The sequence below is a fragment of the Mizuhopecten yessoensis genome, unplaced genomic scaffold, assembly GCF_002113885.1.
Source record: "Mizuhopecten yessoensis strain PY_sf001 unplaced genomic scaffold, ASM211388v2 scaffold11101, whole genome shotgun sequence".
Classification (NCBI taxonomy): domain Eukaryota; kingdom Metazoa; phylum Mollusca; class Bivalvia; order Pectinida; family Pectinidae; genus Mizuhopecten; species Mizuhopecten yessoensis.
This window is the reverse complement of record NW_018408880.1, coordinates 2484409-2498136: the sequence shown is the minus strand read 5'-3', so window position 1 is coordinate 2498136 and position 13728 is coordinate 2484409. Positions and strand designations below refer to the sequence as shown.

The 13728-nt window shown below is 33.0% G+C and overlaps 1 protein-coding gene across 8 annotated transcripts in view; it reads right to left on the bottom strand.

The window, feature by feature from the left end:
* Positions 1 to 297: 297 nt before the first annotated feature.
* The window catches only part of LOC110465783 (transcription factor GATA-4-like), an 88026-nt gene continuing 74595 nt past the window's right edge, over positions 298 to 13728 (bottom strand). For 6 of the 8 annotated variants that reach the window (XM_021521866.1, XM_021521862.1, XM_021521863.1 and 3 more), the window contains exons 3-7: positions 11246 to 11418; positions 10787 to 10897; positions 7241 to 7366; positions 6538 to 6640; positions 298 to 3153 (exon numbers count right to left, since the gene is read on the bottom strand). In XM_021521866.1, the coding sequence (XP_021377541.1) occupies positions 2804 to 3153; positions 6538 to 6640; positions 7241 to 7366; positions 10787 to 10897; positions 11246 to 11418 (863 nt within the window). In that variant the 3' untranslated portion in view covers positions 298 to 2803. Of the gene's footprint in view, positions 3154 to 6537; positions 6641 to 7240; positions 7367 to 10786; positions 10898 to 11245; positions 11419 to 11474; positions 11534 to 13728 lie in introns of all 8 variants that reach the window. The other 2 variants (XM_021521870.1, XM_021521869.1) reach the window with 2 other exon arrangements.

Below are 13728 nucleotides of genomic sequence, written 5' to 3'. Positions count from 1 at the left end.
GGAGACCCTGGAAATATACAGGAAGTATAGGATCAGATGCTCCGAAAGAACGATCGTACCAAATCCATTAATTCCTACATCCGGGTATTATCAATCACTAAATACCGTTAACATTATACATATCTAATGCAAGATTCCATTTAAATAATGGATCAACTAATAGTAACAATCATCATAAACATATAAATAAGAAACACAAAATATATATTTCCATGAGTTTTATTTTCATGATTTAATTTACATATTCATGATTTAATTTACATATTCATGAATGTATATATATCAAAACATATGCATTGTTTTTTGAAATAATGTCAAATGAAAAATAACTCATGTATACAATATATCCACGCATCATGACTATGTATGATGTATAATACTGGAGTTTGCAAGTACGGCTAATTGTAACATAGATTATCAAAGATATACATAGAAAAATGATCCAATTAGGCAAGTTTCTGAAAAAGGCAAGATGCTTTTGGCAAACGAGATTTAATCTGTAAAATGTATCTAAATACCGTTACCTATCATTATAAACATTTTTTCAATAGTTGAGAAATTTTGGTATCAATTTCGAAATTCAGTTTGACAGGAAATTATGTTTTTGGTAGAAATATAGCTTCCAAATCGATTAGTTATCATAAGAATATATCAATTTATTTTATATTCATATTAGATGAAAAATTATAATTTACCAGCAGTTTCAATACTGTGGGGAAAAAACACATAACAGAAAGTGTCAGTGTATTCCTTTGCAACAGCACCTGAACATGTTAAAATATTAAGTCAGAAAAATATACAAAACAAAACTATAACACATTTCACACTGTGATAATTCTATGGCACTAATTCACAATTATAAAAATAAATATCTTACACTCTTTCATTCTCTGACATTTATATAACAATCTTTTTCACTTTACCCATAAATAAGTACGAACCAAACTTCGTTGTTAGTGTATAAGGCCTATGCTTATGAGTTACAGAACTCCGTCAAAAAACGTCTTTACCCAAATGGCATGTGGGTAAGGTCAATTAACAATGACGAATCTCCAGACAAAAATCGCACAATAATGGCAAATCTCAATTCTCCAACGACAATATATTAATAACATATCTAAGGATCAATAAGTCGTGCTTAATGTATGGTGTAGACACTTCAGTTTTAATAAAGAAAGGGATTGATTTCTCAGAAAATAAGAACAAAGGAAGATAATTTGTAATAATTGAGATCAACTCAAATTCGAACAATTATCACCGTTGACAAAACAAGTCTCTACTCTAAATTAGACATGGATTTTCATTGTTTTTTGGCAATTCGTATTACTGCTTAGTCCTCAATGGAGGACACGGATATATGGCGAAGTAAATAGGTACTTTGTTTCGATGCCTATATCGACTTAAGTTTTCAATCTTAAAGAGTCAATTTATCACTTCGTTTTTAAGTTGGACTAAGAAGCTATGTTATTATGTTAGTCGAATCGTAGTCTATTTTTCAAAATCAAAAAAGTATATTACAGATGTGTTTTGTTGTCTTTGAAAAAACCCAGTGCAAGCAATGTTGCATGATTAAGGCAATGTTATGTAGGTACTGTATTTCAAACCTTTTCTTAGGAGTATATCGAAATACAATGAATAACTGTGAATGCATTTCTCAAGCTATGATATAAACTTACGAAACGTTTACAGTATTTACGATATTGATAAACAGTCAAATTTGCTGAAAGGAAAATCCAATGATTTGTTGTTCCAGTATATTCAAATTTACCATTAAAAAAAGAGAATATGACACTCAGTTTGAAGTATCCATAACACTAACTTTGAAAGACTTTCTCCTCCAAATGTTTATTACAAATGTGCGATTATGATTGTGTCTGATAAATACGTTCTGCATTGTAATAAATTATTCAATACATTATGACATAGTGAAATTCATTGACTGAAAGTGGTAATCAATATGATATGTTTCTTAAAGATTGGATACGAAACAATTATATGATTTGTCTTATTTTTCATAAATTGTATAATGTAATATTATCATTTTCATCGAGATATATATATATATATATATAAGGATCACAGGGTTCATACCATATGAAAACAATTTATATATTTACACAAAAGTTAATGCAAATCTATCTACAAAACATTTCACTACTAAACCTTCCAAACTCACACTTGGTTACAAGTATAATTTCACGTTCTCAAAAGTCTGCCCTTCCACATTAACAAATTAAACTTTCTCATTACTGGTCCTAACCAACCAACTAAAATGTCTACCTTGACATTTGAACATTTTAAGGAAGGGAAAACAACATAACAGAATAACCGTTGACATTTACTGTACTTCATGAAACATATAGAGTTGAACACAAACTATAATGAGTCGTAGTTTCGTATTTCCTGAGGTAGAGCTGTGGTAAATACTGTCGTCCACATTTTCGTATGGAAGGTTTGATGAGCAAGATATATTACCACTTGGTTTTATGTTTTCATGATAATTCGGTTCTCTTAAACCCCGACGTGATTTATTTGAGTATGTTAAGAACTATTCATTGAGTATGGATCCCAAGCAAAAAGTGTCGTACTAAAGTTTTGAGATATTTAGGTGATGACTCGGTAGTAAAGAATCACGCATTTGACAATGTTAAATCTACCTCCAAAATAAAACTCGTGAGTCAATTCTCACGGGCACGCGTTCTTTCCCGTCATTCTTTGGAACATATTTTGCCATTGTCCATTACATCTCAATCCACTTCACGCATTTTGTACAAAAGACATTCAACAATATATGGCTTTAAGATCAATTAGCACCGACTGCAACAGTACTTAAACTGGAATTGTCTGAGTGAGGAATGCCACCGACGGACACGTGACCACCGTGTCCATGGAGATCGGACTCCATCTTGACCGGAACTGCCTTGGGTGGTGACGGTGAGGAATAGTGATTAACAGCGGCTAAGTTAACAGGACTAGATAGAGACGAATGTTCTGAACCAACAGCTGTGAGTGGTGTCACACCGGAAGTAGGTCCAAGGAGGGCGGTGACGTTTGTTCCGTTCAATGAGGGTGTTCCGTGTCCGCTTCCGGTCACATGTCCACCTTGACCAGAGGATAAATTATTGTTGTTTGGAGAGAGAGCAGGTTTGATATCTGTAATTGAAAAGAAAGAAAAATATTAATGATATTTAGGTAACAAACAATATTTTTTTAATAGCTGACAATTGAAATATTAGCTTGACATCATAAATTCATGGTTTTGTAAGCAAGAAATGATGTGAAAGACAATAAAGGCAATAATATCTTTCTTATTCAAACTTAATACAAAAGATGTCAGTTCAGTATTCAAATTGTTATGCTCTATTGTTTTCCCTACAGTTTTGTTTGATCGTTTTATAGGGAAAAATGTTCAGTACCTACATAACATTGCCTTAATCATGCAACATTGCTTGCACTGTTTTTTTCAAAGACAACAAAACACATCTGTAATATAATGAAAATGAATTTGAAAAATTTACTACGATTCGACTAGCATACTAACAGTCCTGCTCAGTCAGCTTAATGAACACTAATCTTTAAATATAATTCAACCAATACTGCCTAATCTCAAGCCCATAAATACTCACATGTCTACCTTTTACTGATAATGTCACATAGTTAAACGCTTTTCGAATAATTTTGAGCAATAAGCGCTGTATTTTTAAACTTTATTTCATTTTCCAGAACTACCAAAGGTTCAAAAACAAAATTAACACTTTATCTAAATCTGAATCCGTTTTACAAACAGACAACGACTTTTCACTTCGTGGGTAATAAGATCGAGAGAAAGAGAGATGAATAATGGAAGATGCAGTAAGATATATATATATGTAACAACACCATGCAAACCCGGTAAAAGTAACGATATTCTTTATGCTCTTAATTTGTTATTTGTCGACGCTTTATTGCATCATTGTAATGACTCTTAATTATGTACTGGTGAATAACGAATAGGTATAAACAATGGGTACGTATTAGCATCCTTAAGGTTATGTAGTGAACAATATCTCATGTAGACATAATGAAGAAACACGACTGTGTATAATTATAAGATAACTGTTTTAGCGGCGTGTCCTGACAGTGTTATCAACCAGCCTGTGTCTGAATTACAACATAATTTGATGTTATCGTGTCACTGCAGTTTAAATGTGATTATCATTTAGAGAAAAAAATGTTCTAATTTCAAATTTCTGGTGTTTTTGTATTAGATTTCAAATAGCTAATTTATATCCATCCTATTGAGCAAAAGAAATTAGGAATTACTTTTCAATAGGTTCACTCCCCGGGATCTCCTTATCATAGAAATGTTTATGTATTCAGAGGGGAGGTTTTAATTGGCCGCGCCAAGAATTCCAGATAAGTATATTTATCTCACAAGTCCCATATTGTTCCCGGCAGCTAACATTTGTTTTCAGACGATTTATAAAATTGTATTTAACCCTCTGGTAATGACCTCACTTACTCGTATCGTTTGAATGTGTCAAGATTTGATAGGTTTAATTCAACTATCACAGTAAATAGTTTTCATAATTATTACATTAAGATTTCGAGTCATTATAAATGTCCTATGAAAATGCCAAAAACGTTAGAAATAGGACAAAATGTGCTCCATTTGTATTTTCTCCTTCACGAAATGTATGCAATAATGCTGTTGAAGACCATATAATGCAAGAAGACAGGGAAGCAATATAGAAACAATGACTTATTCCAACCTGTTCCGTTACGCGATTTCATTTTACATATAAAAGGTAATTAGACAATAAACCATACACTTTGTTTTATGAAAGTTGTTATTCTTTATTTAAACAATTAACTGTTTTTTCAAGCTAACAACAAAATTCTCAAAGATTCTTCGGAAACACTACATATGTAAACTAGTAAGCAGTAATATATTTATTCACATAAAAATGGAATAGTGTTAAAAAGGACAATCTTTTCTTCTTTTAAACCTTTTAAACAAAAACGTTAATTCATTTGATATAAAATTGTGTTCAATAACCGCTGTTTCTTTTCTAAACGGGTTCTATAAAAACTGTTTGGTAATAACGTTATAAATGTGTTGGAATACCATAAACTCTAAGGTTTAATTAATATTGTATACTTTTTTGCAGTTTTAATTTATGTTTAAGCAAGCATCAACTGTTACCGTTACATTTTTATCTGAATAAACTGTTAGCATCATAATTTGTGATAGAATGACAAAAACACTGAACAGCATAATTTTTACCGGAAAAAATTCAACTTTTAATGTTATAATGTGTGTCTGAATAATATCAATATATGTATCTGTAAAACTTTGCGTGGGAATGAAATTATTTGTTGACGTTCTATTTTGCGTTGGAATTAACTAATTTATTTACGATATTTTTTGAAAGAATAAAATAATCTATTAACGTTATGTTTTGGGTTGGAATAAATTATTTTCTTTTCGTTATATTTTTAGGTTGGAATAAAATATTTTCTTTACGTTATATTTTGTGTTGGAATGAAATTATTTCTAAGCACTATCTTTTGTGTGAAATAATTAAAGTTCTCAGCGTTATACTTTTGAATATTGCAATTTCTTTACGTTACAATGTCTGTGAGTAGAAAAAGAAATCTTTGAATCACTTATTGCTAAAATTACCATCATTTTCTTTCAACTGTTCAAGTCTACCATTTAGGTTTTGCAAGTTTCAAAGATAAATTTGTCTATCCTTTTTTTATAGTTATAAATCTTTTACCAACCATTTTAGCATTTTGATACTACAGTAATATCCCTACACAGAAGTCGCGTGATGCGTGGTCAGCTGGAGGTTTGACCTCTGTAACCAGACACTGTTTGATCAGCTGATAACAACAAATATAGTATATTAGCTACAAGCGCCCCCGAAGTACGACGCCGAAAGACAAAATGCAAAGGGTTTTAACGTGACACAGCAGGAGTGCAAACAAGACACGTCTTTAATTCTAACGTTTCCCGGCATGCTGTCGAAATCTAACGAGCCAATTTATGGTAGAGTATGATGTCGCGAAACCGGAAGCAGGTAATTTCAAAGTATGAATTTATGTTCGAAAGCATTTTCTGTCTTATCTTTCCTTATCATAATATTGTTCTTCTCGAAATCTAATCTATCTGATGGGAATCTCTGAGAGATACAGTGGGTGTTACCTGCAGCTGAACAAATGATAACCACTAGTTTCCACCAGATAACCCTACCACAAATTCTAGTAGAATGCTTCCCTGAATGAAAACAAGATCATTATCTTTCTGTAAATTAACTACTTACTATGCCAGAAGCAGATGTTAAAAAGGACAGAAATATTTTGAAAGACAAAATTGAAATACTTTTGAAAAATTGTCAAACGGATGAAACATTTGTATCTGTACTGTAATTTATCTAATGTGTCACTGTTATGGTACGACGTCGTGTAATTTGTATCCTGCTAATTGTTCATAGCAAAGTCCAATGACAAAGATGAAGGGGAATTAATTAGAAAAGACAGGGAATAACTTACCATTTTGTTCTGACTTTGGAGCAGATTTATTCTTAGCCAGACTCTTTGGTTTTCGTTTTCTCGTTTGAATGCCATCCTTTTTCATGGCCAATGGACGATTTACCTGTAAATAAGAAATAAATATTAAAACAACTGTATGTCATCATGTCCTTTCCTTTAACTAACGATTTTTACAGAATTCCGTATATTGTTTTTATCAAAATACGTCGTATGTCAATAGAAAAACAGTACTATTACGGCGATGACACATGTACATTCATAAGTGTTTTAATTGACCTAATTGTCTTATAAAATGTCTATAAGATGCGTTGATAATTAATTTTAATCTTGAAATAAATAATCACATATTAGAATTAAAATCAAAAAAGTTCAATAATTCAAAGTAAAATTCATATAAAGCAAATCTACTAACATGTCATAGAGAAACCAACTAACATGTCATAAAGTAATCTACCAATAAACCTTCAACAAATATATAACAATGGATCTTAAAGTAACTATATCAATGAGTCTTATACAAATCTCCAAAATAATTAAAAGTCTGTCATGACTCTAAACACAGATGTACAAGTAGGGTTAAAACAAAACTACCAATTAGTCTTTACCAAATCTGTTAGGACAAGTTTACATTTGTAGTCAGTTATTTTAGTCAGTTATTTCGTTATTAGGTGTAAAGTAACCACTCGAGAAAGTCTATACATACCCCGTGAAGTTTGTAGTAGAGTCCGCATGCGTTACATACGGGTTCTCCCTCGTTGTTACGACGCCATAACGTAGTTGTGGTCGTATGGCAGTTTGCGCATGACAATCCTACGCGACGGGAGGCGGACTACAAATAAAAACGACAGCGTTATTTGGCACGTTAAAAAAACAAACAAAACAAAACAGAAAATATGGGATCACATTGTATTTTGAGAAATTATATTATTATTGAGCTTTAATTTAAATGCTAACTGTTATTAGTTGAACGTTGTCTGTGTTACATTTAATCTCTATTCTAGCATTTATATTAGCGATATATATATCTATATATCAATTATTTATTAAATTGTACTGTTTTGTTTGTGTGTTTGAATATGTGAATGCGTTTGAGAGTACGTACATGTGTACGTACAAAGCGAGTCACACAAAGCAACGTAAGGTATGAAAAGATAGCTCGCTTTGCTTAAATGCCTCACTTTGTAATCAGCTGTTTGCCAAAACAATACACACATTCATGTAAGCTCGTATGTGAATGTGTTTTATGTATGTTTGCACCCTTTAAACCAGATCACTTATAAAACCGCGTAAACCCCCTCAACGTAACTACCTTGTGCATATTCAGTTTGACAATCGCCGATACAATCTGGAGGGGCTCTTTAATAGATAAGAATTTTTAATTTCATTTCAGTAATAAAATCACAACAATAATTACAGCTGACCGAAATGTATTCCTGTTCATTATATGTCATCAGCGGCGGCAGAGATAATCTTACAAAAACACAAATCCCAGTCACGTGATACGATTTATCTGAGATCTCTTTCGAATCCACTTCAGATTTATCATTTAATCAGAAGGACCACCTCCGAAACCTTCCGGTACTTGTTCGGGTAAATACTTCGATGTTATCGGCATTTATCGTTATGGAGTGACGTCGTTATATTAAGATATTTGTAAATGGTGTAAACTAAAAAAAATACCGACGCGAGTGTCGAGGATCCGGATTTTTACTCCAGCTGCTTGGAAAAATAATAGCCTACTCGGACAGATAAGATACATATAGTATTAACCAAGCTGGTGAGCGTCTAAAACACATCACACTCGGAAAAGCTGAGAGTTAGAGTAACACGAATTTCAAGACCTAATGCAATTTCGTCATAAATTTCCTTATCTGATCAGCTAAATTGCGATTCAATTTTCTTTTCCAGTGCTTCATGTGTATCAAGTGTAGATTTTAACTTTGTTTTTAAAATGCTTCAATTATCTCTGTATGTAACATGTAGTTTGTACGGTGTGTATGTAGTTGTATAAACTGTAAAATGTCGCTTATACCCTCGACCGATAACAATCAGTATTTAGTGCCACGATGGAAATCTCGAGATCAAATTGCAAATTTTGACATTAAGAAAATACAAGTTCTCACCGTCGTCATCAGAAAATGACGTTAAGTTTACGGAGATACAATTAACGATAAACACAAAAATTCAGCACGAACAATGAGTGTTTTCATAAAACGGAGAAACTTTCACATAATTTCGATGTTTTTATCATAATAATTAATCTTTAAATAAATGCCAACATACTTTATGTCTTGTGCTCATACGAGTTTTTACTTCATTTTTCAAGGGTGTAGGCGACACACGATACGTTTGGACATGCGCAGTTCAGTCAAAACCGGTCTTATGTCAATAGTCTGTGTACTGTAATAACTCCAGGCATGCGAAATATTGTGTAAAATTCATTTTTTCTCAGCCACCCTCGAGGCTGATGTACCTCCCGGTGTCGTTATTTACGTGTCTACGTTAGAGTTCATAAGTCTAAGTCACACGGTAACTCCATCTAAACTTAATATTTCACACAAAATTATACTCCAAATTACCGATATTCGTTTAAGCTTTAATTGAATTTCACGATTACTGCTGTTTGCCTACTTCAGTTGGCACGCTAATTGTCTTACAATCGAGTGCAACAACCATTTGCAGTTCTAACGACGTTCTGTTTAGAAATGTTTAACCTGTATAGGAACAGGAAAACCTGTCTAATCCGGTCATCATTTGAAGCAGTCAGATTTTAGAAAAATATTTACAGTATGAATCGGTTGTAAAATGATCATTTTTTTTGCTAAGGAACCAACTCAACTTTACGTTTACTCTATATACATACTATATACCAATTTATGAAAACAAAAATACCAGACTGGGTTATATTTAAAAGTTTAAGTTTTCAAATATCATGGTAGATTTAAAGAATTCAGCAAGGTAAAAAAATATCTGCGTTAAGATCATGTACACGCATGTGCGTCGTGTGTCTCTGTCAATCGCGATAACGATGTTTCATAAACACCGAACAGATTTAACATGTATTCACGTCTCAATCTCAGAAGTCGTTTAGGAAAGCTTTTTACTAATTAAGAAGCACAAGTCTTTTCTGTTCTATCGCCGAGAGCGCGAGGCTCTGAGGAAACACGAAGACTAAGCTTCCTGTTGAAACGGACAAACAAAAATACATATTCGACCACGAAACACGTTCATCAGCTCTTCATCTCTCATTACCCACCCGCCGTCTCCTCTGCGTGGGCTCCATTTGACCAATCAGAACCAAGATGACAGATGGATTAAGATCCATGATGACAGCGTTTGTGAGGTACCACACGGGGTAATTTGCTTATAGTTTCCTTTTTTATGAAAACCTGTTTGTTTTTTTCATCTCATTAAAAAAAGTTAATCTCACCAAAAAAAATAGATTTGAAAATCAGAATGTTACGACTAGCTGCATTCTATTATTCTGTTCATTTAAGAAAAAAAATCTTATAATTTTATTTTTATCCATCTAAGATAACCCCTTGAGGCCCGAGAATATGGAGACATTTTGCACACTCCCCTACATAAACTTGTCGGTGTTTGTTTATTTTCTAAGGATACAAACCACGGTAAATACGTTTACATAATGTTTGCTAAATATTTACAGGAATTGCCCTGTAATCAATCATTTTAATTTTTTTGACCCGTCATCGTGATAATCAGATATTGTCATCATATTTGTTCACGCTTCCTTAAGAATTACATCTTTTAACCGTAGTAAATACCGATAAACAAAATAAGACATCTGGTGGTAGATAGCGAAAGTTATGTATACCGTCTTCTCTGGTTATAAGGAAAATGTTTTCTTTTCATGTCGCTTTGTTCTAGAAATTTTATAGATATTTGTTTTCGTGTGGTTCTTGTGTAATTTTGATAAACATGCTAACTGTATGGTATATAAACGAAAAAAGAGAGAAACTGGAAAAAGAAAGAAAGAAAGAAAGAAAGAAAGAAAGAAAGAAAGAAAGAAAGAAAGAAAGAAAGAAAGGAGAAGGCAGAAAAAAGAAAGAAGAAGAAAAGAAAGAAACAGAAATCTAAAACTACATCTACTCTACAGGATAACATATGGAATATATGGTTAAAATACAAACAAATAAAGAAAAAAAGCAGCAGAAACAAAAACATTAATGCATTGTAAATGAACGGTAAGGGAAATAAAAATGAAAACGTGAAAAAAAATCAAACGTACTCTAGATTTTCCTATAGCTTTGGGTCCCGTTGTCCACGCCCCAAAAGCCTGCAGAGAAGGATCCGGGGTTTGGTATTGGGGACCCGAGGGATACGTCTCGCCAAAATCACCCTAAAATGTAGGCAAAGTTTCAAAAAGTTAAAATTTTGTTTCAGAATCTTTTCAAACACGAACAATTTCGACATGGAAAATAACAAGTAGGTCCAAATATAACGTGATTACAGGACGTGATTTTCAGTCCCTCTCACTGTTTTCTTCGTTTATTTGATAAAGAAGACCCCCATATCATAACCTACTTTTTCTTTGTTTGAAAACTATCAAATCAAAATTTTGTTTTCGATTTGAGTTCCCTACTTTGTGGTCCAAACATCTATATGCAAACATGTTTTTGTTTTGTGAAAACGAACAAACATGTTACAAGAAAGCAGATTTGAAATGTTTCAAAGTTGTGAGACTAACCAATCGCCTCTGGGGTTTTATGAGGGGACGGTTTATTCCATTCATCTTGTGGTACAGTCCACACGCGTTACATAAATAGTGCCCGGTCCCGTCCCGTCGCCATAACGGTGTAGATATTGCTCCGCAGTTGACGCATTCCCGCCCTTCCAAATCAGCAAAATAGTCCTGGTTATCTGGTTGGGATATGAGAAGAGAAAATATAATTGTATAAATTTTATTGTATACTTACATAAGATAATGTGGAATATTCTGGGGTGTACATCATTCCGGACAGCGCTTTCGTGGGATCTATATAGAGAAACAACAGATTGTCACAAAAGGTCAAGCGCATGCAAAATTAGAGAAAACAAAGTTTAAATCTAGAAGTTATATTTTTTCTAAAAAAAAAAGTCTGAAAATTTGTCACAAATAAAAGAAAACAATTTTCCTACTTTTTGTATCGGAGAACATCGTAAAGCTTAGAACATTCTGAGATGGGAGGGATATGGGGTTTACTAGTGTCACATGCAAAATACACCAAAGTATACATAACTGTTTAAGCATTATAAACATGTTATATACTTCCTTTACAGGTTTTGATTCATTTTTGGCCGATCAGATACATCGTATTGACCAATGGTATTTCAACCAATCTGGACTCAAATTCCTCTAATTTCCTGAATTTTGTATTAACATTTTTTGTTTGTATTTACTTTGAAAACATGCATCACAAACGAACACGTATGCACACAAAGCTTTAACGAAAACATGCCACAAAAGCAACAAAAAGAGACAAGACACCGCCTATCGATACAACAACAACACAGGATACTTATAACCGGAAATAGCATTGTGGTCATTAACAACAAAAACAATTCACACGAGAATAGTTCCGGAATTTGTCGAGCTGTCAAAAACACACAAGATACAATGTTTTTTGGACAAACCAAATCAAATTATCGTTCTTCGGTTACGGAGACTCTGATGTATTTAATAAGAAACCTCCTCTTCTTCTAAATAAGGAACTTCCAGGGTTTTCTATCTCAACCCCTGGAGTATTGCGCTAATTTGTTGTTTATCGTTGTTATTTGTTTGTTTGTTTTTGATTTTAGCTATTTTTCTTGTTTTAAAAAAGAGCTATTGTGAAGGAGAACAAATTATAACAACTTATTGCATAAACAAAACTGCTGACATCTTAATTTTCAAAATGTTATTTCAAAACTATAAAGAGCACGGCTGCTTGCAATATTGAGAATGGAAATTGAATTTAAAAAAAAAAAAAAAAGCAAATATCCCCGAAGTGTTGGACTAGGTAGGAATGGTGGTGTTGTAGTTTTTACCATTTTGTAAAATGTTGACTTTCATTGTGTTAAACCGGATCTTAAAACATATGTTTAATCTCCTCTGTACCATATGCATACACATAGTAACCCTCTGGTGACGACCGAATGTCAGATTGTTAAAGGTGTTGATATGACATGTTTAACTTGTAAGTTGTATTTCAAATGGTGATAACCATTTATGTTTGTATTATTTATTTTTATCTGACGAGAAAAACAAATTAACATTGCCGATGCTGATTCCTCCATAAAACGGTTGACGAAGAACAAATATTCATTTTTATATATGAGGGAAGTTAGATAACAAACTGTGTCATTATATTTCATGTCTGTGTTCCTGTTCCTGTTCGAAGCCGAAAAATCACCACATAATTTCAACAAATTTAAAAATAAGAGCACTTAAAAAATAATGTGTTAAACTATCAATTAATCATTCTGTAATTACGACTTCTCCGGTAATGCATATACAAGGCTTATCTCCTTTATATCCCTGATCGTCGTTAGAAGATCAGCCTGCCCCCTACCGAAGTATACCATTACACTGCCACGCCTTTTTTCAAAGGGACGAAATCAGTTCCATTAAAATTGTGTGAATTACAATTTACCCTCCATAATAAGAAAAATTCCAGAAATTTACGACTATTTTCAAGGTTTTTTTCTTTTCCTTTTTATATTCTCTTATATATTAACAGAGACATGAAACATTACACAGTCGGTCTAATGATATAATTAATCCATTAAATACTTTCATAACCCTTGACTCGAGGCAAGGCGGAACCCAATTCATCAACCGGTTTTTCCAATTAGAATCTCCTTGTGGTCGGAGCGGCGCCGACGTCTCGTGAGACGATAATTTACGAGGTATCACGAGATTTGTTTTCACTCGATGTAAAACATCGGTTACTTACAATAAAATTAGGTTAACTCCTTCATTAGCGCGTGACAGGCGACGTAAATTACGTGCTTTAGCTGTATACTTCTATAATATGCAGATGGTCTCTTTGGCTTGATTCCGGTCTTATAGCAGCAAATTAAACAAATGACGTAATAACAGGAATATCAAGCATGCGATTCAACCAGCCCCTTAACGGGAAGGAAGGAATTGTAAAAGACAAATTGATACTTTTCATATTTCCAAAACAGCTTTTGAATATATACTGCACG